The following is a 27976-nucleotide window of genomic DNA, read 5'->3' on the forward strand; positions in this document are numbered from 1 at the left end:
GCACATCTTTCAAAACGTCAAGAATTGACCTTCTGGATTTATATCCTAAAACATTGATGATAGCCTTGCTCATTTTGTTCTACAAAGTATACTTTTCATTTATATTAGTCGTTAAATATTATGGAGAAAGATTCTACGAACATTGTGATGTTAAGTAGCTTTCTGAATGCTGTACTGCATGATAGGTATTTACCATTTCCGCAACTGTAGTTGCATCTGTATTATTTCTTATTTTTGAAGAATATTTTTGTTTTGCAATAGATGTTGATAGACTGCCCTGTACTGATTTATGCTTTGAAGATTTTTGATGCCTCAAAATATCATATTCCCTTCCCCCATTGTATTAACTAAATACTGTAGAACAACTTCCCCGCACTGATTATAATTATTTTTTACATTGTAAATTTAAAATTGTTTGTTTTTTTATAAAATCTTATTTATACATTAGCATAAAATATATTTTTTTTACATTGTAAAATAACAATTTTTGATAAAATTTTATCTTGTTTACATTCTTTTGTATTTAAAAAAGATTGTTGGTTATTATTTTTAAACAAAATTAATATATTATAATAAATCAATATGTTATTTTAATAATAAAGATAGTATTTAAGAAATTTTGTGTCGTACTATAATTACCTATTTTGAAAAATAGTTGCGTATTTTATTTTGGAAAATAGTTAACTATTTTATTTTGAAAAAGAGTTGGATATTTTATTTTGAAAAATAGTTGGCTATTTTATTTTGAAAAATAGTTGGCTATTTTATTTTGAAAAATAGTTGGCTATTTTATTTTGAAAAATAGTTGGCTATTTTATTTTGAAAAATAGTTGGCTATTTTATTTTAAATAGTTGGCTATTTTATTTTAAGTTGGCTATTTTATTTTGAAAAATAATTACCTATTTTATTTTGGAAAATAGATTCGATTTTATATTTATAAAAAATAATAAGCGGATAACTAAGTAATTCTCCTTCGGCCCGCAAATTTTTTTTTTTTAGCAATTTTCATATTTCTCCCACAATTTTTATATTACTCCCACAAAATACCGTATTTCTCCCACAATTTGAAAATTTTGACCTGGCAACCCTGCTCATAGGAGGAATAAAGGTCTACGACTGGTTAAAATATTGAGTTAGCCGTTTTATAATAACGGCTGATTTTTAAATTTAAAAAAAACGCTCTAAAAAATTGTTTTAAAGTTGAAAAAATAACACTTGCCGCTAACATATATATATAAAATCATTATTAATTTTATTCAAATTTGTATTTTTAATCCATGGGGAATATCGAAATGTCATAGTTGTAAATCATTTATTAAGATCGATTTTATTATTTCTAAAAAAATTTTGATTTGATCGAAAATTAAGTGTAGTGGGGGTAGAATTCCCTATGCTAAAAATTTCAGACAATTTTCTCCGTAAAGGTTTGTGTTTTTATATAAAAATAAATTGAAAGAAAAAAATAGATTTCTAACATCGGAATGTATACCTTTGAAGCAATTGATTCATAGTAAAATATTGTGCAACTGATGGGGGTACTTTTAAATAATTTAATTTATCTATTGTTTTACTTCACCCATCCATTTCAAAAAAAAAGAACAATTACTTACAATCAAGACGGAAATATTTATTTTATTTTAACCAATATATTTTTAAAATTTTTATATTTTTTTTGGTGGATTACGCTTTTAAATTTTAAAATTCATTATTTATCAAATGGAAGTATGGCCAAAAAAAGGTTTGGTTTGTATCTCATTTAAATTTTATTTGGAGCATTATTAACAGATTGTGTTTGTAGATGAGAATATTGAGGATATTCTAAGAGAAATCAAATGTTTAAACACGACACATGACTAAATTTTAAGAAAATAATGAACAATTATTTAATTTTCTAGGACTTGCAAGGTCGATATTATTTTGTTTGATTTTGGATTCTGATAAAGATACGTGACATATAAGAATTATATATTGATGATAAGTATTTTTTTTTAAATAATACTAGTGTGTGTTGTTAAACGGATCGTTCTCACCCGATATTTAGGAACGGCTAATTACATCCGGAAAAATAATCATGCAAACCTGAAGATTTTTCTCATAGAAGGAACAAGGGTTTAAACATATGTTACCGAAATCGCTAAGGTTAGACAATATTTCTCTGGGTAAAATATTGAGTTCGAGCCATTTAACAACACTAATATTAATGTATAAATTTTATTAGATCTGTCATAGATAGCCCTCAAATCAGGAATTTTGCTGAAATTGAATGAATAGGCCGCCAAAAATATACCTTTTTATAGTTATCATTTTGTTTTATTTTCTCTTCACGTTCCCTCAATAATTTTTGTGATAAACTCAAATGATATAAGTTTTTTTTCCTCAAAAAATATAATGAAACACTTACTTTCAGAAATTGACTTTTATAAAATTAATATGTATATTTATATATAGAGTAACGGTTTAACCTTAATTTTTCCTACTGTGGCAACAAACCTAAATTTGATTATTTAGCCGTTCATTTATAGTATAAACTAGGTGTGCGTTCGATCATCGCGTTTTTATTTAACGCTTATCTAAATCAACAGTTTCTTCAATTTGTTTCAAAAATTTTTTTAAATATATGTAGCAAAATTTTTACTTCAGAAATTTTTATCATTTATATTGTAATAATGTTTCATTAAGGCCTATTTAATTGGCTTGATTTTATAAATAAACGCTTCGTTAAAAATAAATAATCGCCTTAACATAACGCGATACGATGAATTTCTGCGGCAAATTAATATGGCTTAGCTAACTTTACTCGGCGCATTGAAAGGAAATTTGTGGATTATAGGAAGGAGGGGGGGGGGATTTAAAGTAGCCACATGATTTAGTCTATAATAAGCATTTCACCTCCTTCCTAACATCCGTAATTAATTTTTTAATGTATCTTTATCCGGATACTTTTTTATACGAAGTATCGATATCTAGATTCATTTGAAAAGTATCTTTTAACCACTCTGCTAAAATTTGAATTAAACAAAACATCCATCACATTTTTTTAAAATTATTAATTATTATATTACCATACAAAAAAAAACAAACAAAGGTACAATCACAATCTAGACAGAATTTTTTTTTAAAATTAATCGTTATTTTTTATTAATATTTTATTTATTTATATGGATTACGATATAAATTTTAAAGTTCATTACGAAGTGAAATATGGAATGCCATCTACATTTACTAAGAGATTCGGATTGTATTGCAATGGGATTTCTTCCACATTCTCAAAGGCTCGTGTTGAAGATAAGAATATTGAGGACATTCGCAATGAAATCAAAGGTAAAAATCTTACCATAAAGTCTACCGAATACAAAGGTTTATTAGCAGACATATATATTATTTTCAAATAATAAATATTTCATAGATTTACAAGGCGACATGATTCTGATAGATATTGAGTCGAATAAAGATATGAAATACGTCGTTAAATTATTTGGCAGACGACTTATAGAATTCTATGTGAAGGGTAAAATATAATCGTCTCTTAAATCATTTTGAGTTTTATTAAATTTAATTTTAATTGCTTATTATAATCGATAAATTTTTTTTTTTAAATCTTAAAAGGTGAAAATACTGACCCTTTAAGCAATTTTGATGATGATACTGCCGAACTATTAGCAAAAATAAAGTATGAATGGGATACCCAAATGCCCTAACAAAATGACATTTTTATGAATATTTTTTATGTATTTTGTTTATTTCATTAATATCAGGAGAATTTTGTAATTAAAATCAAATTATCGAAAAAAATTATAATTGAAATTACTCTGACTCTTATTGTAAATGAAAATTTATAAACCTAAAGCCAATTTTTTTGATCCATATTTTTTACGAATTCCAATAAAGAAAATGTATCATCCGTCTATTATCCGATCTAGTTATTCGTATGATTTCAAATTATTTGAAATAATTGGCGGATATTCGAAATAATTCGCGCAAAATTTTTTGAATGATTCTTAAGTATTTTAACATGTTGATGTTATTATTTCAGTAAGAATACCAAAAATGCATATATTAGACAGAATTTTTTAGTATAAATGATATGGTGTCTCATAGTGCTTCTTAAAAGTTTCCTATTAGATGTTATACTTTTTAAATGCTAAAGTTGTTTTTAAGTGTGCTGAGAGCTGCTCTCGGAGTATCTTAGAAAATTTATTTGGCCTACCTTCATTTTTTTTTCTTAATTTGGCACTTCTAAAATTTATATTCTAACTAATTTTTTTTAAAAAAATTTTTGCATTTCTATTACATTCCAAATTGCATAATTTAACGATGGACTAAATCGCGATGAATTCCAAAAAAGGAATCATTCATAGGTGCGCTATACGATTTTGAGCATTTGTGGACAAGTGTTGGACATCTCTTAAAAAAATCTTGAGATTTAGGCAAAAAAATTTCTGGCTAAAATAATGAGTTAGCCATTTTTAAATACAACTCTACTGTCAAATCAACATATCGCAATTTGCTAAATAAAAACCATTTTTTTTAAAAAAAACTTTATTTATCTGTCATATGATTGGCTAAATTATTTTTAAAATATTTTTATTATCGAAAACCATTGGTTGTTTATTTTTACACATATTTTTGTTTAAAATATTTTTTAAATAAGGGGCAAGGCAAGTTGGGTAGAAAAAAAATCTTTGTGGATTATAAAGATGCCGTGTGCAGATTTGAGATTTAGATACCTTCTCCACTTTGTTTTTCCTACTTTCATTGGGTACTTTTAATGACTTATATAAAATTTATTTTAACAGATGATTCTTCTCTCAATGGTCACAATTACTTATAAGCTTTTTAGTCTAATTACATATTATCTGAGCGTACAATTGACTCAAATATTTTAGAAAATTTTAAAAAGATTATTCAATAGATTTATATTTTCTCACTACTTCAAATAAATTCATGTAGATATCTAATCTTCCGTAAATTGGGTCTTCCTAGATTTAACATATTTTGAGGGTCGCGTTCAAAAACGCTCTATGGGCTGGGTATTCATGCTTCAATTAACCGGATTCACAAAATAAATATTATTTTCGAATTTAAACATTTTAATTTCACTAAAAAAAATATTTGAATTTTAAAAAATTCATTTTTTTTGAAATTCATTTAAATTAAAAATATGTAAAAATTTAAGACCTTTCCATATTTTTGTAACAAAATTAATTATATTTAATATTAAAAAAAAATTAAATAAAAATAAATTTCAAAAATTATATTAAAAGTATCTGAAAATAGTTACAGTTACTAAATTTTTGTATCTTGAAACCTTAACGACTCTGATAAAACTATGGCTACTAGAAGATTTGGAAAAAAAACACACTTTCCTTTGCTTCCCTCGATGTTGGGTGGTAATTTTTTTCTGTTGTTTTTTTAAAAAATTATTTTATCGTTATTTTTTGAACCCATTGTTTTAATTGTTTTTTATTTTCAAATTTATCATTATAAAAAAAACCTATTATATTAAATTATTACAAAATTCTATATTGGTGTTTTTGGAGTATATTATTTATATTTATGTCTAGCTTATTATTCATTATTAACATTATGACTTTGCACAAACTAGGCAACACAAATAACTAATTAGACAAGAAATATTTATTTAATTTATTTTAATTTAAAAAAATTATATGTCTTACGATTTAGATTTTAAAGTTCGTTACATAGTGAATCAAGGCAAATCATTTATTAGAAGATTTGGAACGAATTACAAAGCTGTTAATTTAACAAATTCTTTCCCAGAATATATTGACGATATTCAAAATCAAATCAAATATAAAAATGTTACCGTAATATCCACAGAATACAAAGGTTAAATTCTTTTAAATAATAAGTAAAATTAATTTTGAAATTTCTAGATTTGGAAGGTTATGATATTGTGTTTGATGTGGAATCCAAAAGAGATGTTAAATATATTGCTGATTTATTTTATGGAAGTAGAAGACTTATAACAATTTTTGTAAAATGTATACCATGTATATTTTCATTTCTAAATATTTTGTTTGCTAATAATCAGATTATATTTACAACATTCATATCTTTATATAACAAAATAAAAAAGGCGAAAAGATGGTCGACATTAAGAGCTGCAATTGATAGCGATTGGATCAAAATTTATGCCAAAATACCGAATAAATAGGGCTACCCAAAAATGTACTAATAAAATACCTTTTATAAATTTTGGTTTTGTATTTATTATATATTTTGTGAATAACTTGTTTTCCTCAAACATAAAAGGAATTTATTCGAAAATTGATTTTTTAAAAATCAATTTGTGTTTTCATATCTGTAATTTTGTAAATGGTATGATTAGTTTCTAAAGCCTATTAAATACGAAAACAATAATATAATAATTATAAAGTATGGAGTAATGATTTTATTTTTCGGAATAATATATATCCGGAACGCTAAGACATGTCAGCTTTATAGAAGCAAATAAGTTTCAAGACTAGATGTTTTTAATGGTAATCAAGTTTAAGTGTGTCAAAGTAGGAAATGACGGTGAGTCAATTATGAAACGCGACGGATAAGCGTTGACACCTATCGTCTAAGAATGTCCAGTAGATATTTTTGGAACATTTGTGTAGGACACTATATCATGATATATATCAATAAATTGCCTTTGTCGTGAGATATAAGTGCTTTTTTAGTTGACATTGGGAAAAATATCAAATAGGTAAATTTCTATTTGGGCAATATGTGTAAAAATTCTTGTCTTCCTAAATATTTATTAAATAATTTAATGTTATTTGAGATTTGTGAAAATTATTTGTATAAAACATTTTTTTAAATTTTGAAATCGATAAATGAAGATTTTTGAAGAATTTAGATATCGAATCGAATATTCGAGAAATCGGATAAAGTTTTTATTATTCGCACGAATAAGAAAGTATTTTACTCGACGATACAAATTAATAAGAAAAAAAAAGTATCTTTATGATGGATATATTTTTTTGTGACTAGTAAGATGAACCAATGACATATAATAATACCTAGACTGACGATTCATTCATTAAAATGCATTTTTAAGCGTCGTTAAAAGCAAATCAGCTGGACCCGCCATTTTGGTAACCTTTATAATAATTATTTTCATGTTAAAAACTAATATTAAATTGATAACTTACTTTCTTATTATCTCTATGATCAGGCAATTCTTTAATAAAGTTTGCATCAGATATAAAATTAGGCTCTCGTTTTAAATTTTAATATTTATTACAGTAACCAAGATGGCGTCTCTAGCTGATTTGTATTGATGTTCACTTTTAATGAATGAATCGTCAGTCTAGGTATTATTATATGTCATTGAGATGAACTATCAAAATTCATCTAGAGAAAAAACACATCTTTATAAGATTGAGAATCTTTAAGAATTTATGAACTAAAACCTTCTCTATAAATTATACCGTCCGGTCAGCAGAACGGGTGCTGCTGCTAGATTCCTACAGTACAAGAGAGCGGTAACCTTCATTTTTTTTCTTACTTTGGCACGCCTGAAATTTATATTATGACAAATTAAAATTGTTTTTTGATAGCATTTCTAATACATTCCAAATTGCGATAATTTAACGATGCACTAAGTAACGAAAAGTATCTAATTCAATGAGGTAATACGATTGACGCGTCAAATATCATTAAATAAAATGGCTAAATAAGGTCTAGAATGACTAAATCACTGATCATTCCAATATTGGCTAAATTAAACTGCCTGAAATATTCATTCATTTGATTGAATAACAAACGCTCAATTTGTAAGCACTTATTAAGATATCAAATTTATTTTATCAAAATTAAAATGAATATATGGAGAAATGACAAAACATTTTGCTTTTACAAATTTTATGGCATTACTTTTTTTGAAAAAAAACATTTACTAGTTTTACTAAATTTTAGCAGATTGCTACTATACTTTCACTTTGCAGTAACTAACGCATATTAAACTTCTTACCTGCAATATAAAAAATTTTCATTTAAATGAGAAGAATGTAATGTAGCAGCTTTGAAGTTAAATTAAATCCATTATTACTTATCAATTTTTGTAACTATTGACAATATATACTAAAAATATATATATCTAAAAATAAATTAGCTCCAAAATGTATTCATTCTTGTAGATACAATAGTATTATATTTTTTTTAATTTTACCTTTCTTAGATAATTCTATTATTTTAAAACTGATGTTTTCCCTGTGGTCCAGTCCGGACCCTGGACTACGTCTGTCATTTTAAAAAAATATTTAAAACTGGTTTAGCGCCAGTGGTTTTTTTTTGTAAGGAAGCCGACAAAACCTTGTAACCCTGAGAAAAGAATAATAAAGGGGGGGGGGGGTACTAAGCTTTCTAGTTGTTTAATTATGTATAAATTATACAAAATGTAACAAATAACTAATTTTTACAAATTTTTTAAAATTAGGAATTCTTGCAATTAATAGATTTCCAAATCGCAATAATAATTCTTTTAAATATACTCAAAGGCTATAAATGGATTGACAAATAAATATTTTTAAACATTAATTCTAACTATCAAAATATTTAAAAAATTCTGAAAAATTACGTTACAAAAATTTTTGTAAGTGTAATAAACTTAAGAGAAATTATGAAACGAATTTAACTCAAAATTAATTATTTTTAAGATAAAATAATTTTCAAAACTATCTTAAAGAATAACTAAAAATAATTACAGTTACTAAATTTTTGTATCTTGACACCTTAACGACTCTGATTAAAATAAGCTACATAAGATTTGAAAAAACACTTTCTTTTGTTTCCCTCGATGTTGGGTGGTAATTTTTTTTCTGTTTTTTTTTAAATTATTTTATCGTTATTTTTTTGAACGCATTGTTTTATTTGTTTTTTTCATAAATTTATCATTATATAAAAAACCTATATTAAATTGGAATATTTTATTTATTTATATCTAGCATATTATTCATTATTAAACTTTATGACTTTGCTCAAAAAATAGTCAACACAAATAATTAATCAGACAAGAATTATTTATTAATTTATTTTAATTTAATAATTTTTAAAAATTTTTTTTTATTTTTATGACTTATAGTTATAATTTTAGAGTACATTACCAAGTGAATACAGGCGGTCATTTTATTAGAAGATTTGGAACGAATTTCAATAAAGATTCGACAAATTCTATTCCAGAATATATTTACGATATTCAAAATCAAATCAAATGTAAAAATGTTACCATAATGTCGACAGAATACAAAGGTTAAATTCTTTTAAATAATAATAAGAATTTTGAAATTACTAGATTCAGAGAAGGAGATGATTGTGTTTGATCTAGAATCCGGTAGAGATATTTTATATATTACTCATTTAATTCAAAGTAGCAGTCCTATGGAAATTTATGTAAAGTGTAAGTATAAAGTATTTAATTTCTAAAAAAAATTTGTTGCTAATAATCAGATTATTTACAATATATTCATATCTTTATAACAAAATAAACATAGGCGAAAAGACGGTCGACATTAAGAGGTGCAATTGATGGTGATTGGTTCAAAATTTATGCCAAAATACCGAATAACGAATGTACTAATTAAATACCTTTTATAAATGTTATTTGTTTTGCGTTTATCATTATGTAGATGAGAATAACTTACTTTTATATAATGAATTTTTGTTTTCCTCAAAAATAAAATGAATTTATTCGAAAATTGACTGTTATTGATATATACATGATATAGTGTCCTGCATAAATGTTCCAAAAATGTCTACTGGACATTCTTAGACGATAGGTGCCAACGCTTACCCGTCGCGTCTTATAATTGACTCACCGTCATTTCCTACTTTGGCACGCTAAAATTTAATCTTTTGTGCACCCCTTTTTTAAAAAAAGGAAGCCATTAAAAACATCTAAGCCTTAGAACCTATTTGCTTCTATAGAACTGATGTTCCTTAGCGTTGCATAAGTATAGTAAGGCCGGATATACATTATTTCCAGTAAAAACATTATTACTTCCTTACTTCGTAATTATTATATTCGTGTTTTTATATTTTAATAGGCTTTAGAAACTAATGAGAATTTTAAGTCAGGAATTTTTTTTTATTAGATATATTTTATACTTGATATAGTTTAAAGATACAGAAGACTTTTCATCTTCCATTATTTTCCAAGCTTATAATATATCTAATTATTTTAGTTTGAGAATATAAAGAGAACTTCCAGTGCCACATTATTCGAGAAAAAAAAATTAAAACTGATTTTACTTTTAAATTTTGCTTAGATTCTCAATAGAAGATTTCGGTTATTGATGGAATTTTTTGCCTAAAGGAATTTATTAATAAGTACAAAAACTATTGCGCAGTTATAGTAGCTATCGGGAGTAAACCTGTGTTTCCCGCCATCTTGTTTTACCTAATTTTTAACTTATCAAATCTGTTCTAACAATTACTTTATGAAACGGCTAGATGTGGGAGTGGCGATAAAACTAGATACTGTTAGAACCTAACTAAGAGATTACACCTCAGCCAAAGGATCTATTAATACATCCCCCTTCTCCTAATCTTCTCAAACAACTCAATTCTTTATTAATTTATTTTATAAAAATTTAGTAATAAATCACAAATTATATTTAAAATTTTTTTAGCCCACCCAATTGTTATAAAATTCTAATTTTTTGTATTTGTTTTTTTTTGGAAAAATTTTTATTTATTTTTTTTAAAATTATTAATTAAAAACAAAACAACGATAACAAACAATCCAGACAGAAAATTTTTTAAATTTATTTAAAAATAAAAATCAAATTTTGTTATTTCTAAAAATTATCCATCTTTTTAATGGAGAACGACGATTTAAATTTTAAAGTTCATAACGAAGAATGACCAATCATTTATTAGAAGGTTTGGGATGTATTTATTTGCTCGTTTCAAAAAATTTTATTCACTTATAAAGATATTGCCTGACAAGAAATCAAATGTAACGACATTGTCATATTAAGAACCGAATACAAAGGTGTTTAAACAACATTATAGTGATAACGGAATACGAACTTTCTTTTAAAATTCTTTAGATATGCAAGGAGATATGATTTTGATAGATATTCTCTCTGATAAAGATATAAACTATGTTGCTAAATTATTAGGCAAGCATCTTATTCAATTCTATTTAAACTAATATTTATAATTTACATATACTTTATACATATTTACGTTATTCATTTTTTTTTTGAAATTAAAAAAGGCAAAATTTATGACGAAAACGATATTAGTGATACTGAAGCTGACGGATTATTGAGGAGGGAATTTTTAGGAAAATATTAAAACGGATTAGGTCGGTTAAAAAAATTAATCGACCGGTTTTGACCGATGTAATATTATTTTGATTTAAAATTATCTAAAAATATAAATTGCGATTATGCCTACTATTTCTTTGTATTTTTTTAAGAATTGAATATGTAATTAACATGCTAAATCTATAAATAAAATAGTAAATTCGCGAAAAAAAATTTTTTTTTAAACCATCCATTCGTAACTTGGTCTACTACCCATTCTAATGAGATCGTGCGTAAATTAACGAGAGACCCCTATGTTATCCAGTTAAGAGTAATAAGGGGGAAGCAATGACATAAAATAATACCTAGAACGCATTCATAATAACGCATCTGAAAGCGTCGATGAATGCAAATCAGCTGGATCCGCCATTTTGGTAATCCATATGATAATTATTCTCATGTTAAAAAACTGATATTAAATTAATAACTCTTGCTTCCTTATTATCTCGATGATCAGACAATTCTTGAATAAAGTGTGCGTCGACATAGGAAATAAATTGGCATCTCGTTTAAAATTTTTAATAACGATATGGGTAATCAAGATGGCGTCCCCAGCTGTTTTCATTGATTTACACTTTTTAATGAATGCATCGTAACTCTAGGTATTGCTTTATGTTGTTGATCACACTACATTTCTTAATTTGTATTGTCTCATCAAGATGCTATAAGATTTAGATCATAGTTATATTTAAGAATATGGCTGAAATAATAAAGCAGACGATAATCATTATTACGAAATTTGAATTTGGACTTTTAATTTGCATTATGATGCTTGAAATTTGATTAAATGATCCATTTACAAAATACAGAAGTGCTTTAGTTGACATTAGGAAAAATATTAAATAGGTAAATTTCTATTAATTAACTGGGCAACATGTGTAAAAATTCTTGTCCTTTATTAAACATTTAATTATTCATAAAATTTTAAAAAAATTATTCGAAAATATTTATCAAATAATTTAATGTTATAATTTTTTGTATAAATCACATTTTTTTCGATATTGATAACCGATAAATGAAGAACGATTTTTGAAGAATTTAGATCTCGAATCGAATATTCGAGAAATCGGATAACGTTTTTATTATTCGCACGAATAAGAAAGTATTTTATTCGACGATACAAATTAATAAGAAAAAAAAAAGGTATCTTTATGATGGATATATTTTTTTTGTGACTAGGAAGATGAACTAGCAAGATTCATATAGAGAAAAAACACATCTTTATATAAGATCGAGAATCTTTAAGAATTTTCCAACATTAGAACCTTGGTTGTTTATAAAATATGACCTCCGCTCAGCAACTATTGAACAAGTTGCTGTTAGATTCCTACAGGACAAGACCAGCGGAAGATTATTAAAATATTAACGGCCCACAGGCTGAAATATATTAATGTAAATTATCAAAATTATTCCTGAATATTTAAATTAATGCATAATAATGAGTAAATTTGACAAATAAAATAAATATTGACATTTTTATTCCTATAAGTTTTCAGATTGCGGGAAGTCAATGGGTCTGGCCTAAATCTAAAATATGTTTTACCATCGAGTCATCGGTCAGCTTGGAAAAAAAAATTAACTGTCGCAGAAGATGGAAGTAAGTGACATAATTAAACGGAGGAACATTTTCCTCTTTAAAATAATATGCATTTCTATTTGATTCAGGTAAAGCAGGAATGGGCATGCATAAATACTCAAATTCATAATTACAAAAATTATAATTACTAATTCCTTTTCAAAAACGGTACCCAATTACCAATTTACATGTAATCGTGATTTTCTAGAACAATTATAAATTACAATTCATTTTATATCAAAATTAAAAATTTAAGGTATGGTTTAAATTAAAATTCATTAAAATAAATAAAGGTCTGCCACTGTGTATCACTCTAATTCCTATCATATAGCTGCTTATAAAATGCTTCTCTCGGTAAAAAAAAATGGCTTGTTTTCTTAAACGAAGCAGTAAAAAAAAAATTAAACATAAAAATTAGTTATTTAATTTTATTTATGAACTTGATCTGAATGGCGAACTAGATAATATAGCCAGAAAAATATTGCACCAAGCCCGAGAATTTTGCTCATAGACACCGCAAAGATTTGGGCATCTATTAGCCATAATCTCGAGCCTTAGAAAAATATTTTCTGGCGAATAGATTGAGTTAGCCGCGTTTGGACAACACTTCTTGATCGCATGTTCTTTATCCATAAGAAGATCATAATAAATTTTTTTCCGTTTAATATTAAACTGCGAAATATAAAATTTAAGCATTTTTTGAGGCCCTAAGTCCAATACATAATCATAATTATATCCCTACCGTCCAGAGAACTGCAAGCCCGGCTGGAGTACATGGGCCGGGCCGTTTTTAATTTTATCATATCCGGGGCAGGCCAAAAAATTTAAAAAAAAAATACCGGGGCCGGGTGAGACCGTGCAAGTGCCTCTGCAGGTCTCTAGAAAGAAAGATGGATTTCTTTCCTTTTTTCCGTCTAAGTGTATTTAAGGGCGGATAAGGAAAGTAAAAATCAAATTAATTTACAATAGTTATGATCATAACTAAATGTTTGTGATATGCATATCATACCCAAAATGTCATACAGGAGATATGATACTATAGCTATTACAGTATACTATAAAATATTTAGATACAAAAGATTGCATCTGATCTATATAAATTTCAGCAAATATAACTGTATCTGGCATCTTAAAGTAACGATGCGGTATTCAATTATTGCATTTTTATTATAGAAACAATAATTTAATATCTGTCCTAGTTTATTTCTTAAGAGAAGACAAGTTTCATTTAAACCATGTATAAATATCAATTAGCAAATCACCATAAAATTTGGGCTTGACTCCAAATTTAAATAACAATAAATAAAAATACTTATTAAATTTTTTCAATATCTCCTTTGAAACCGAATTCTGGTTCAGAAATTTAAAATTGTTTGGTTGGGCATTTTAAGACCAGACCAAACAGAGACCGATTTATGGGCAATCAATCAAACCGGGGCTAATATGAACCTGGAGCTCTTTTAAAAACTGAGTGCGATTAAGTTTCTGCTATCAAAACTTCCGCTAAATAGAGTGTAAAAATTCTGAATCAAATTTTTTTAAATTTATTTTCAACAGAAATTTTGATCAGATAAAGAAAAGCGTTGTCTTCAATTTCGCTGTGCTAAAGCACAAGTTTAAATGGTGTAGAGTATAAAATGATTGTATATATATTTAATAATATTAATTAGGGAAATTTATTTAAAAAATTCAAAGAATATATCTTCATTTTCAAAAAAAATAAATTTATAGGATAATTTTTCATTTAGATGATCCTCATATTTTTTCGGAATCTAATGTGAATTCATATTTTTTTAGATTTAAACTGCTGGACATGGACACAATGTACACTTACAGAGTGTAAACTTAATGCTCTTGATTGTCTCTTATTGGTTAAAAAATGTGTCATCTGATTCCATTTTATTAATTGACATATATTCTTTATAAAATATATTAAAGCATCAGAGAACAATGTATATGCAATAAATTAAAATTAAGAACTTTCGTGATTTGATCTGAATTAAAAGCTCCGCGTAAATTATTTAGGAAATTTTTTACGTTACTCAAAAAAAAATTACCTTTCGAATTAAGTAATGTATGGCGTCACTGAGTAAAGCTTTTAGTAATGATATTTAAACACCGTAAATGAGTAATTAATGAAGATACTTTCCACTAGAAAAATGCTACACTACCCTCCAGCTGAAAGATTAATTAATTGGTTAATTAACGTGCTTAGTGATGAAAATATTTTATGGTCATGCTATATATTTGGTAATCATATATAAAAACATGATTAGTTTCTTGTAATGGCAAACTATACTACATAATCAAAATGTTGTCTCAACTTGAAAAATTGTGGATTAAACCTTAATAGGTTTCTTTCTAGACATAGGCACATGAAACCCTGCATTGAGGGGCTTAAATATTTTTGGAAAGATCAGAGGGGTCTTCAATAACTATCACCTATAACGACAATTAAAATCTTATTATCATTAACTAGTTAGAAAAAAAAGACTAAGCATAACCTTCAAAATGGAAATTTTTAATGTAATGTACTTTATAAAAATACTTGCAAATCCATTAACCCGAATATAAAATTCCCAAAAAATAAAACATTTACAAAATAGGCACATAAAAAATATATATGAAATCTATAATTTTAAGAAAATATAAAGACTTCCACGAATTCAGAAGTTTTCGTTTATTTGGCTTAAAAGTGTTCCAAAAAGGGATAATAAATAAATTTATTTTAATATCCTTTCCCCAATCGATCCTACTTAGCATCCAAAACAGCGAGCTTTGTCTTTTTTGTTTTGATTCTCAAATTTATGCCCAGACACTTTGTATTATTCAAGTTGTATCTTAAAGGACTGTATATGTTCTTCCTTAACCCCTAATATATTCTAATGGTTTATTTGTTGAAGGAATATTTCAAAAAAATAAGCAGGTAATAAATTACTTTTTTAATAGAACATGTCAGATTCAAGGAAGGAAGCCAAGCCCACAATATAAATTTTTTTAGAGCTAGTTAATATGCGCTAAAACAAATAAAATGATAATCACAATTATAACCATGATTTTCTAGGGGGAGGAAGTGGCATCAGATTTCCGCGGAGCCAAGAAGCGTCAAAAGGAATAGGAACCCAGAATAGGCCGTATAAAGTGCAATACTAATTTTTTTTAAATTACAATTCCAAGCATTTGCAACCTTATAGAACCAATCCTAGGAACTCCATTGCAGAATTTAAGACTTCCTTCTTAGATACAATAATAATATTACTACAACTTCAATTTAGATATTTATGATATGGTATTATTTATATACAATAATTTGAATAATAACCTATAAATATAATGAGACATTGTTATCACAGTTTTTGTAAATGTTAAAACTAATATAATTCATGTTCGGTTATATTGCACCCCCTCGAAAAACTCGATGATATTATGCTGACATTCGATTGCGTCGAATCCCAAAAAAGAAAATGGTTTCTAACTGTTGTATCATCATTTGTCCCACTTGGTTTTCTTACTTTTGACGATGATTAATTCTTTGGCATTCACGTCAAATGGGTTTTCAAAACTAGAACCGAACCCGGGAGGGGGCTTGTCTATAACTTCAATTTTTATTTCCACATTTTCCTCTTTATGATGGCTAACTTTGACCTTGAAAATATATTAAAATAAATAGGTACAAAAAAATTTAGTTTCGAAAACAAAATAAAAACTTTAAAATCACTTCTTTGTCATCCATTATGAGTTTCTCAGCCTGATCGGCCATCTGAATTATCTGATGGCTCACCTGGTTCGCCTTGGCTATGGCTTCCTTGCTCACGTGCAAAACCCGTTCCTTCTCCCACCTTTCCATTTCGGTCTTTTGCACACGTGCCAGTTCCTCGTAAAAAGATGGTCGACCCCACAGTCTTTTGCCGGTAGATCTTTTGGTATTGTAAACCCCGGGGCCATATTTGCCTAAATATTATAAGTATAGTTAGGTAGAGGGTAACAAAGGCATTAAATAAAATCAATCATATTAATAAAATAAACTAAACGTTCCGTGGATGTTAATAAAATCATAACTATAACTTAAATGACTGGATTAATATCTTGACTTGTAAAAGTACTTTCTTTCTTTCTTTCTAGGTACAGGGGGTTTCAGGTTTTAATATTAATATATTTTTCCGCAATCTGCTTATTATAAGTGCCAATTAGACAATAATAAACCCTACAAACTCACCGCCAATTCAAAAACCCAATAAAGAAAATATAATTATTGGAATAAAGAGAAAAATTGAAATAGTAACAAAATATAATTGTTGGAATAAAGAGAAAAATTGAAATAGTAACAAAATTGTTTATTCCTAGCCCCCGAAATGGAAAGAATGAAAATAATGGTAAACATATTTATTATGTCAATAGTCGGTAAAACAAATTAAGGCAAGAAGCCTTTTCCAGAATTTATAGGGGGAACCATTGAAGCAATACAAAAATCCCCAAGATACATCCGAAATCGAAAAAAAGCTGATAAATCTTTTAACGGATAACAGCGCGTCTACTGACTATAGAAAACTTGCGTCCAGGTTTCCCCCAAAAATAAGGGGACCATCCGAAAATATATTTAAAAAATAGGATAGTCTAAAAAAAAGGGCTGGGAAAGTGCCAGACCGAATAAATATACCAGGAGCAGTTCGTATTCGCCAGACTAACTGCCTTAACATGCTAAACATTCCTATGGGAAAAAAATGTTCTTCTCTGGAATGAAACAGGCATGCGAAAATGCTGGAATGGAAAAAGAATAATAAGATAAAAAACGGAATTATCAAATAATTGATGATGAATACGTGGGAATATTTTGATGATTAAATAAAGAGGAATTTCTGAAACTATCATTGGAGAAAGAATATTAATTTAAATTTATTTTGATAATTTTCAATGCACAGTTATAAAAATAAAACAAAGATGAAAATACTATTTAAAAGAATATATATTTAAAAGAAAGGAAATTTAAAAAAAAATATAATTAGGTATGGTGGTCGGGGCTTAATGACCCATGTATGGATTAGCAGTTAGATCGACAGATTTCGTTCGATATTCTTTGTCGAAGGTAAAAGCCTTCTTTTGGATCCCATGTGATTAAAAGCCTTTCCTCTATTGTTTTGAATAATTTTATGGCTTGTGGTCCAAATGGTTCACAGGTGTGTGAGACTACCAGAACAAAAAAAAATTATTAAGGTGGCAATATTTATTTGTTTTTGTGTTTTCCCACTTTCGTGATGGAGTTGGCAGAAAAAGATCTACACACGTAAAATCCCAAAAGGTAAACCTTGGTTCCAAGGGATTAGCGTCACACCATCCTGTCTGGTTTGATTATCTGAAGCCACCAAAGTGTTCCAGCGTAGGAATATTTATTTCAAGGTTCTATTGATGGCATAGCATCTAGGTAACCTGCCTTTTGGAAAAACGACAGTGTAGGGGGTGGTGTCCTAGACTATCGATGTTGGCGTTTCAATTTAGCAGCCTAAACGAAAACCTATAGCTATTCTGACTTCTTCGTTGATAAGTAATCACGGGTGATCCAAAAGAAGGCTTCTACCTTCGACAGGGAATATCAACTGAAATCTGTTGTTCTAACTGCATATCCATACATGAGTCATTAAACCCCGTCGATCATGCCTAATTAAATGTTAAATTATTATTTTATATAAATTTTATTTTACAATGCATGTTATTTTAAATATATATATTTTTTATAATTTTAGTGTTTATTGAATATAGATATAGTATGTTAATAATAAATTAAATTATTATATATATAAAAAAAAATTTAATATAATTTCCCCATTTAAACTTACTTTCAAATTAATTACCCAGATCAAAAGGTATATATATATAAGTGTGTGGCTCGAATTTAAATATAAAAATGTTAAAATTATTTTTAGCGCAGAGTATACTAAGAATAATTAATTAAAAATAATTATAAAACGTAAGATAAACTTAATCATACCTTACACAGAGTATTCATTAGGAAGAAAATTATTTTATATCTAGTTAAATTTTTTTTGGAATTCATGGTTTTCTTACATTTTATTTGCATACAATCCCAATAATAACTTATTGATGGATTACTGTCAATAAATAAGATCGTTGTCCAAGAAATTTATTTGAATTAAAGCGCTTCAAAAACCTTAATTGATGTATGTTGATGATGCATCTATTTTCTTCTAATCTTATATTTTAACCAAAATGCTGCTTAAACATTCTCAAAAAAATCTTCATTTGAAGATTTATTTTTACTCCGAATGAATATTCAAATTACTATTTTTTAACTATTAGTAATAGTTATTGGTTAGGTTGAACAAAAAATATTTATTTAGAATCTCAATTGGATTTTTTTTTAAGAAAAAAAAAGCAACCGGAAGACCAGATAACTCATTTTCCCATAAGAGTGATCCATTTCACATTAGAAGACTCTAGGATTGACTATTTTCCAGATTTCGGAATTTAGTTTAGGACTCCTACACAAAAAAGAAGATAACGGCAAAACATTCGATAATTAGATTCTCTATAATCTTTGATATACTAATTTTGGTTGTACCTAATCTAAGTGTTGTTAAACGGTTAGATTCGAGCCGATTCCTAAAAAAAATGGCTAGCTAATTATTTTAGTCAGAAAAATATAGCCTAAAAACCTGGAGATTTGGCAAATAGATGTCCAGGTCTTGGTTCCACTTATGTGCAAAATCTCTTAAGGTGAGCGCCATATTATTTCTAGATTATCTCGTATTAGGGGATATATTTAAAATAAATTTCTTTTGCAGATATACATATAACAAAAATAAATTAAATTTTCGTTCCCCACAATCATCCTACAACCCAAAACAAAAAATTTTAGGATTGGATCAGTGTGTATTTGAAAGTATCGACATCTGATCATGTTTTTTTTAAAAGTATCGGTCCCAATCAATAATACGTAATAATACCTAGACTGACGTGTACATCAAATGAAAACAGCTGTGGACGCTATTTTGATTACCCATAATCGTTATTAAAAATTTTAAACGAAGTGGACCAATTTATTGCCTATGTCTGACGCAAACTTTATTAAAGGAATCGCCTGATCATCGAGATAATAAGGAAAAAAGTTATCAATTTAATAGTAGTTTTTAACATGGTTACCAAAATGGCGGGCCCAGCTGATTTGCATTCAAAGACGCCCAAATGCAATTACCAAAAATGCATCATGTCTTAGTTACTATAAAATGTAATTGGTTCCGATATGTAAAATCGGCACACCGCTAATTTGCGCTAACTGCAGAGTTTAACCTAGAATTGTATTTCAAACATGTATCAAAATATCTACCCATATAAATTCCAGACAATTATCGCTCTTAATTTTTGAACCATTTATGGGGGAGGAGGGGGGGGTTAAAAAAGAGCCCCCCCCTTACCTTCAAACAAGAAAAAATCCAATTTAAAATCCTAAAATTGAATTACAAGCGTTTCTCCGAAAACACTCTTCAACACATATGGTATTCCCTAACCCACCTTTACTACCGATTGCAAAATTATATAATTTTTTTTTACAATAATTAATATTTATAAATATATATTTGTTTTGATGATAATTGTTAGGTTGTTTGTTGCAAATAAATTTTATTTTGGTTCTCTTGATTTTATCCCGGAAAAAAATCTCTTTTAATCTTTTATCATTCGTTATTATATCAAGAATCTTAACTTTTCTTCTCCCTTTTCACTTCCGTTTTGATTTAAATATATTTTTTTAAATTATAATTTTACAAATCGTTTTTTTTAAAAATATTTTTATTTGTAATAAATCATATTTTTTTTTGTAATCTAAATTTTATTTTATACATAAAGATAAAATATATTTATCGTTAAAATAAATACATTTTTTTTCTCTCTTTTAGCTTCAATATCTCTCTCTCCACTTTATGTTATTCATTGCTATCTTGCTTATCTAATTTATACTTCTTCATAACGGCTCTAACTTTATAGCTCCATGGAAGTTTTGGCCTTCCTCTTTTACGTTTACCCATCGTAGTTAGATAAAAATAAATGAACCAAATATAGGTTAGTAAATTTTTCTAAAAAAAAATCGTATTAAGTTTTTCCGCACATGCTGAAATACAATTTACAGCGGGAAAAAAAACGCGCTCAAAAAATGATATCAAGATTCGTTGATTAAACCGCACAAATTCGCGGAAAATTATCCAACTATGCTGTCTCGCCAGGAATTGGCGCTGACAGTTAACCCAGAATAAACACACTGATTGAAAAAAAACAGAGACTAACTACCCTATTAAATTATATATTTATTTTGGACAATTGTGAGAAGAAACACCATATTCATATTTTGTAAAGAAATTTTGTTGGGAATACGATTTTTTAAAATAAAGTTGATTTCCAACAAAATTAGCCACTTAATTTAAAATCATTATAGTCGATAATTAAATTTTGAAGAAAGAAAGAAAGAAAGAAAGAAAGAAAGAAAGAAAGAAAGAGAATGTAAAAAAATTGGCAGATTCTATTTCCCACGAGGATCGTAGTGTTTGCAGTAGTACTAAAAAAATTAATTTAAAAAAAAAACCAATTTCCCTTTCCAACCCATCCTTCAAAACCAGAGAAGACCTATCGTAATATATATATATACCTATATTGACAATTTTGGCGTCGGTGGAGCTTTTTTGATGGTAAGTGAAGTCGGTGGTAGGAATGCAATTGGTCCCCGAATCGTCGATGTCGCAATATTGCAGCAGTTTTTCGTATATGCTGGGGTTGCGGAAGGCTTTGTTATCGCAAATGACGTCATTGAAATCTTTCTCCATCGATTCCTCCGATTCGCTTTTATTTATTTTTTTGGCGCGGAGAAAAAAAAATTGTTTTAGCTTTTTATTTTACACCAAAAAAGGTGACAACGTAAGACATTTTTGGAAGGCCAGGGACATCTAGAAAAATAATTTCTTAATCAAGATCTTACCTAATTGACAATCCCATCTTATTACGTTACTAATAATCGTATGGCATATTATTGTCTAATTCATTTTTTCCATTTTGCTAATACCAGGGGATTTTATATTAAAAATGATTGACTTAGTAGAGTTGTAAACGTCACTTCAAATAGAAAAGACGCGCTAACGCGTTCGTTTTACTCGCTATTCAAATAACGCGCGTTTCCCGGGAAAAACCCCCCCGGAATTTTTCTTTTCTTCATATTTATAAAATTTACTTAGGACCTAAACTCAATATTTTAGCCAGAAAAATGTCGGTCAGAACCTCGAGGCCTCGCTAATAGATGTATAATCCTTTGAGCTATCTTAGACCAAAATCTTCAGTCTTGCGCAATATTTCTAAATTAGCCGTCACCAGTTAAATGGATATACTCTCATATTTATAAAGGTATGGAACAAATTAGTATTTTAGGTTGAAAAAAAAAATAATATTTATGTATATAATTTATTTAATAAAGCTATAAAAAAATTTTTTAGGCCCTAATTCATTATTTAAAAGATCACTCATATATATATCCTCCATAAAAAAAAATGATTAAACAAGATAAAAATGCTGATATTCAAATTGGTACTGGGGGAAAAAATATCCCGGTAAAATAACCTTATTTCTATTATTTTCGTAAAAATTATTCGCTATTTATTTTAACGGTAAATCATATGGTATAAACGAGTTTAATAATCTGAAATAATAATTATATGGGTTGACATGGAATATTGAAGGTAATCGCTTTTATAAAATTTGGAAGGCTTGGCACTCCATCACGGTATTCGTCTCAAAGTTTCTAACCAAATCTGGGTAAACTCTGCGATTTTTTTTGGTGTCCAACTCCTCACTACACGTCATCGTTCAAGTTTGGCTTCATCTGTAGCCACTTCGCGTTTCAATTTTTTAATCGATACCCAGATTGATGGGTGTCTATATCCAACCAGATTGGAAAAACGATGATTCCGACCTTCGCATTAATTATTTGCGAGTTCTTCGTCGGATAGAGTGCTCTGATTAACGTTCCAAGTTTCTGGAGGAGTCTGGGATTGTGAATTGGTTTTTGTGACCTCGCTCGATACTCCAATGATATAATTTTTATCGATATAATCAAGAATATCTTTACCATTGCTCGGAGAAACCGATCTCAGGAACGTCATAGCATTGCCCATATCACCTAATGGAACAAATGCTAAGCAGTCCATAAGGGTACAAAAGAAGTTTAAAACTTCTTCGGTTCTGTTATGGCTTTCCAGACCTAACTTCTAAATTTTTCTATGGGTACTTTTAACACAAATGGTAATCCTATGATTATGATGTGATCCCCTAATTGAAAAAAATAAGTAATTAAACATATTAATAATCATTAGCAAACGAAATCTGTATATTTCGAATATTCTTTTGTAAGTATTTTGCGTTTTTTTTAAGTACACAATAAAATAGCGGGAATGTGTTAATTGAAACTCTAATGACATAAATTCAAAATTTATATCCATATACCATGCTGTCATATTTGCTATTAAATTTAAGGGTTCATGAGTTGCAAACTGGGCCATAATCAAATAATAAAAATCCTTTTGAGTTCTGGGAACCATAATTTACTTTGAAAGAGTCTGCAATGATGGCAGTTAAAACTATGATTGGTATGATTGTTAATTATTTATTTTTTTCAATTAGGAGATCACATTGTGATTAGAGGATGCTTTTACCATTTGTGTCAAAGTACCCATAGAAAAATTCAGAAGCTAGGTCTGGAAAGCCAATACAGAACCGATGAAACTCTAAACTTCTTTTGTGGCATGGATGGCTTAGCATTTGTTCCTTTATGTGATATGGGCAATGCTATGACGTTCCTGAGATCGGTTACTCCGAGCAATGGTAAGGATATTCTTGATTATTTCGATAAAAATTATATCAATGGAGTATCAAGGGAGGTCACAAGAAGCAATTCTTAATACCAGACACATCAAATTGAGCCTCAGTGGAACGTGAATCAGAGCACTTTATCCAATAAATAACGAACAAATAATCAATGCGAAGGTTGGAATCATCGTTTTTCTAATCTGGTTGGGAATAAACATCCATCAATCTGGGTACTCATTAAAAAAATGAAATGCGAGGTGGCTGTTGATGAAACCAAACTAGAAAGATGGCGCGCAGGTAGTTGGACATCGAAAACAAAATCACAGAGTTCTAACAACCAGATTCGGTTAAAGAAACTGCTAGGAATATTGTGGTGGGGTGCGAAGCCTTCCAGATTTTATAAGAGTGGTTTCCTCCTCCAATATTCTATGTCAACCCATATAATTATCAATCTAAATTATTAAATTGGTATTTTACATTAATCATGATTTTTACCATAAATATATCTTATTACAAAATTTTGTCAAAGTTAGTTTTATTAATATTGTAATTAAGGATGGATATTGTATTTATTGCTATAGCAAATAATTTTTACGAAAATAAGAAATACGTGGGTTATTTTACTAAGGTATTAGATTCCCCCAGTTACCAATTTTGATCATCAGCATTTCATCTTGTTTAAGCATTTTTTTTATGGAGGGTATATTGAGTGTAATCTTTTAAATAATGAATTAGAGCCTAAATTTTTTTTTTAGCTTATTAATAAATTATATTTTATATAATATTTTTTTTTCTTCTAAAAATACTAATTTGTCCATTTATATAAATATTAGTATAATTACAATCCAAATAAAAATATACCCTATATTATTAGATCTTAAGTAAATTCTATAAATATGGAAGAAAGAAAAATCCCGGGGATTTTTTCCTGGTTTTTTTTTCGGAACTCAAAATTTATATATAAATGCCAATGATTTGTAAAGTCAAAGGGTGAAGGCGAGAAGCAGGATAGGAAGAAAGGAAAATGGGAAAAACGCAAAAAACATGGACTCACCCAGAAGAATGATTGTTTTTTTGACTTTCGAAAATCTTCCGTTTCTCGTGGAGTATCCTGAATTTTTCTTGTAAAGCTTCCGAACATCTCCCTATAGGTTCCGGCAATAAAACATCCACGGGGGTGTCTAAATATGAAAAAAATAGCCTTATTCACCTATGAATTGGATGTTTAATCATTGTAAATGGAAAAATTTAACAATTCAGACGTACCATAAGATTCAAGAAACAGTGCCCACTTTTCAAAATGGAGGAAAGTAAATAATATAATTTACCTTTCTCGGAAGAATCATGAATGTGAATCTGAAGAAAAAAAACCGGGGAAGCATTTAGAGAGGGTCAACCATTTTAAAAAATGTTTATTTTTATCGAATAAAATATTAAAATGGTCTAAAAACTATTTTTTATACTTTAGGCTATATGACCTAAATATATTTAATTTATAAACTTTTATAAAAATTAATTGAAACACATTCAGAATCTTCCATTAAATTTTTCTTTTTTTTTCTTAATAAGTTGTGTAAATTCATAATTTCCCTTTATTTATATTAAAAAAAATAACATGACATATAAATCTAAATAACATTTAAAAAATTAAGTAAACAATTTTAAAAAAAAGATAAAAATTAGGTTTTTTGTAAAAAAAAAAACTATGGGGTGGGAGGGGGGGTGGTTAAGGGCCTCATTGAGATCCGAGGAACTGAGATCCCCGAAATAGAGCGATTTGAGTTGATGGTAACATTTTAAAAGAGAATCCATGATCACCATTAATTTGAGAAATTTTTTTAGATCTAAAATCTTAAAAAGAATGATAGCCTTGAGGGCCCAAGGACCCAACGATAGAAATATCTATTGGGATAAAATGAAAATCAGAAAAGTCGTGTGAATAGAATTTGGCATTTATCTACAAATATAATATAAACATTGTTATAAGTAAATTGTATACCTTTATACTGGAATTTGTACCATCCATAGTTTTAATAACTGTAAAAATAAATTGACAAGAAATTCAAAAAAAGGGGGCACCTAGCCTTTGCATCTATTTTTCTTATTGCCCCCATAATAAATATATATATCTAATAAGCTTAAATTAATCTATTTGGAGGCACCAATATTCTATATACCCCATTTTTGGGGGCGTCTAGAAAAATTCTATATATCTCCAATTTTTGGGGGCATCTAGCCACTGCAATACTAATGCTTACCTAAATAGTCTGACCTGACCAATAAAATATTTGGTCAACCAATAAAATTGTCATTGCAAATAATTACATCTTGGTATATAATTATTTTCCTAATATTTATTAATAATAATTAAGTTGCAAGCTCACATCCCATTTATCATAAATTTGTTACTATAATATAAAACTAATTACTTTCAATCATTATTGTTGATCTAAATATAAATAGTTAAAGCCAGAATAATTCTAAACATTTTTTCTAAAAAGAAGTTTTAGTATCTATCTGTTAATATTTTTGAACAATAAAAATTAATTTTAGGAATGCATTAAAGTTGCTGAAAATTTTTAAAAAGCATTCTGGTTCATAAAAAATTTAAGATAGAAGTTCAAGCTTTGGCTAAAGAATAGAGTATAAGTAGCCTAAACCTAATAATATTAAGTGTTTCTTAAATCGAGTATCTTATTTCAGGAACAACTATAAAATATTGCTTTTTTTTAAAAAAAACTTATAATATCCGGATTAGATTGAGAAATCTTTTTGAGTCCCAAGGCAAGAGCCCATGCTGGCCCATCTGGTTCCCAGAATATTTTATTGAGCTTTTCTGTTGAAAGATTGGGATCAAAGTCATTTCCTTCATCTGGATTTGAACCCATATTATCATCCTCTACATCCATTTCATCATCATTACCATCAGCTTCTTGTATGAGGTCTTGTTGCCAGCTTTCCATCTTTATCATTTCGTCATCTATAGAAGAATAAAAAAACTTATGCAATAATAAATTTTTTTACTATCACACTAAGGACTAGAAAAATATTCATTTTAACTGATGTGTAATTAGTTTTCAAAAATGTATTTTATAAGCACCCTCCCCCTCCCACAAGTTACTTTGATAATGGTGCTAATCCAAAATTTAACTAAAAATTAAAACAGAAATATAATTAAATATTACCTTTAGATTGGGAAGAATGAATTGAATCTACATGTGATTCATTATTTTCTTGTGGGTTCTCATTTTTGTAATCAGACCAGTTTCCAGAATTTGCTCTTGATTTTGGCTTTTCAGCTGATTGATCTAGTTCAAAAAAATCTGTTTCTTTATTCTTCACATCAATAGTTGGAATATGAGGTGCAACAATCAGTCCATCATTAGTAAGACTATCATTAGGGTCTAAAGTAGCATTAGTTGTATTAAGATCAGCACCGTAGGATAGTAAACTTTTGATAGCTGAGATGCCAGCTTGTGATTTTAGTGGTGAGGCTATATATTCTTCATCTATATTAGATAATAAAAAAAATTATGATGTCATATTTTGTTAAACTTTATATTGTATGAATATATTCATACCTGATATTTCAAAATCATATTTTTCTTCTTCACTTACGTTGTCTGACACATTTTCTTGGGGTGACTCTTGCAAGGAATCAATGGGTGATATATTACTAGCAGTTATTTCTATTTCTGTGTGTTCTGAGTACGATTCATATGCTTGCTTAATTGGAGATATTTCTAAATTTGTTTCATTAATGGAAGATGAATCAATTAAATTTTCATCATCTTCTATCTCTGACGTGGATGAGTATTCATATGATATCAATTGAGCTGGCTTTTGATGATCACTCATTAATATTATCCTTATAGCTAATTAGTAGATGTGATTTCATTCAAAAAAAATGGTCATGAAAAGTATAAAAACTGATATTTCCAAATATTTCTTTAAATGATCTATATATTTATAAATTTTCGGTTATGTTCATTGCAATAAAATATAACCTCACCTTTTGAAAATAATTTAAAATGGTAATTGATGACCAAATTAACTACCGCGAAAAATGAAAGATAATTACCTTAACTGTTCAGTAAAATTAAAGTTACATTAAATTAAAATATCAATGATCTATATTGACTAATATCTAAACTAAATATATAGAAATATTACTATAAGAATATATTCACAAGGCTTTAACAAATATAAATATTTTAAATA

The 27976-nt window shown here is 27.8% G+C and overlaps 2 protein-coding genes across 4 annotated transcripts; one reads left to right on the top strand and one right to left on the bottom strand.

The window, feature by feature from the left end:
- Positions 1–3137: 3137 nt before the first annotated feature.
- LOC135923530 (uncharacterized) lies at positions 3138–3728 on the top strand. The gene is made up of 3 exons (XM_065458334.1): positions 3138–3358; positions 3408–3509; positions 3608–3728. Exons 1-3 carry the CDS (start codon positions 3160–3162, stop codon positions 3697–3699), a joined length of 393 nt encoding a protein of 130 aa, XP_065314406.1. The 5' UTR covers positions 3138–3159; the 3' UTR covers positions 3700–3728.
- A 12502-nt stretch (positions 3729–16230) lies between these two features.
- On the bottom strand, positions 16231–27784 carry LOC135931438 (uncharacterized). 3 transcript variants are annotated; one of them, XM_065468546.1, is made up of 8 exons: positions 27768–27784; positions 27337–27714; positions 26941–27264; positions 26496–26735; positions 24810–24936; positions 21552–21742; positions 16620–16852; positions 16231–16546 (listed from the first exon to the last, which is right to left on the bottom strand). In XM_065468546.1, exons 2-8 carry the CDS (start codon positions 27611–27613, stop codon positions 16388–16390), a joined length of 1551 nt encoding a protein of 516 aa, XP_065324618.1. In that variant the 5' UTR covers positions 27614–27714; positions 27768–27784; the 3' UTR covers positions 16231–16387. The 3 variants fall into 3 exon arrangements, with proteins under 3 accessions (XP_065324618.1, XP_065324619.1, XP_065324617.1); XM_065468547.1 differs by lacking the exon at positions 27768–27784 and having other exon boundaries at positions 16609–16852; positions 27337–27739; XM_065468545.1 differs by lacking the exon at positions 27768–27784 and having other exon boundaries at positions 27337–27734.
- Positions 27785–27976: the final 192 nt, after the last annotated feature.

This window comes from Gordionus sp. m RMFG-2023, chromosome 1, assembly GCF_954871325.1.
Source record: "Gordionus sp. m RMFG-2023 chromosome 1, tfGorSpeb1-WG-v2, whole genome shotgun sequence".
In the NCBI taxonomy this organism is placed as follows: domain Eukaryota; kingdom Metazoa; phylum Nematomorpha; class Gordioida; order Chordodea; family Parachordodidae; genus Gordionus; species Gordionus sp. m RMFG-2023.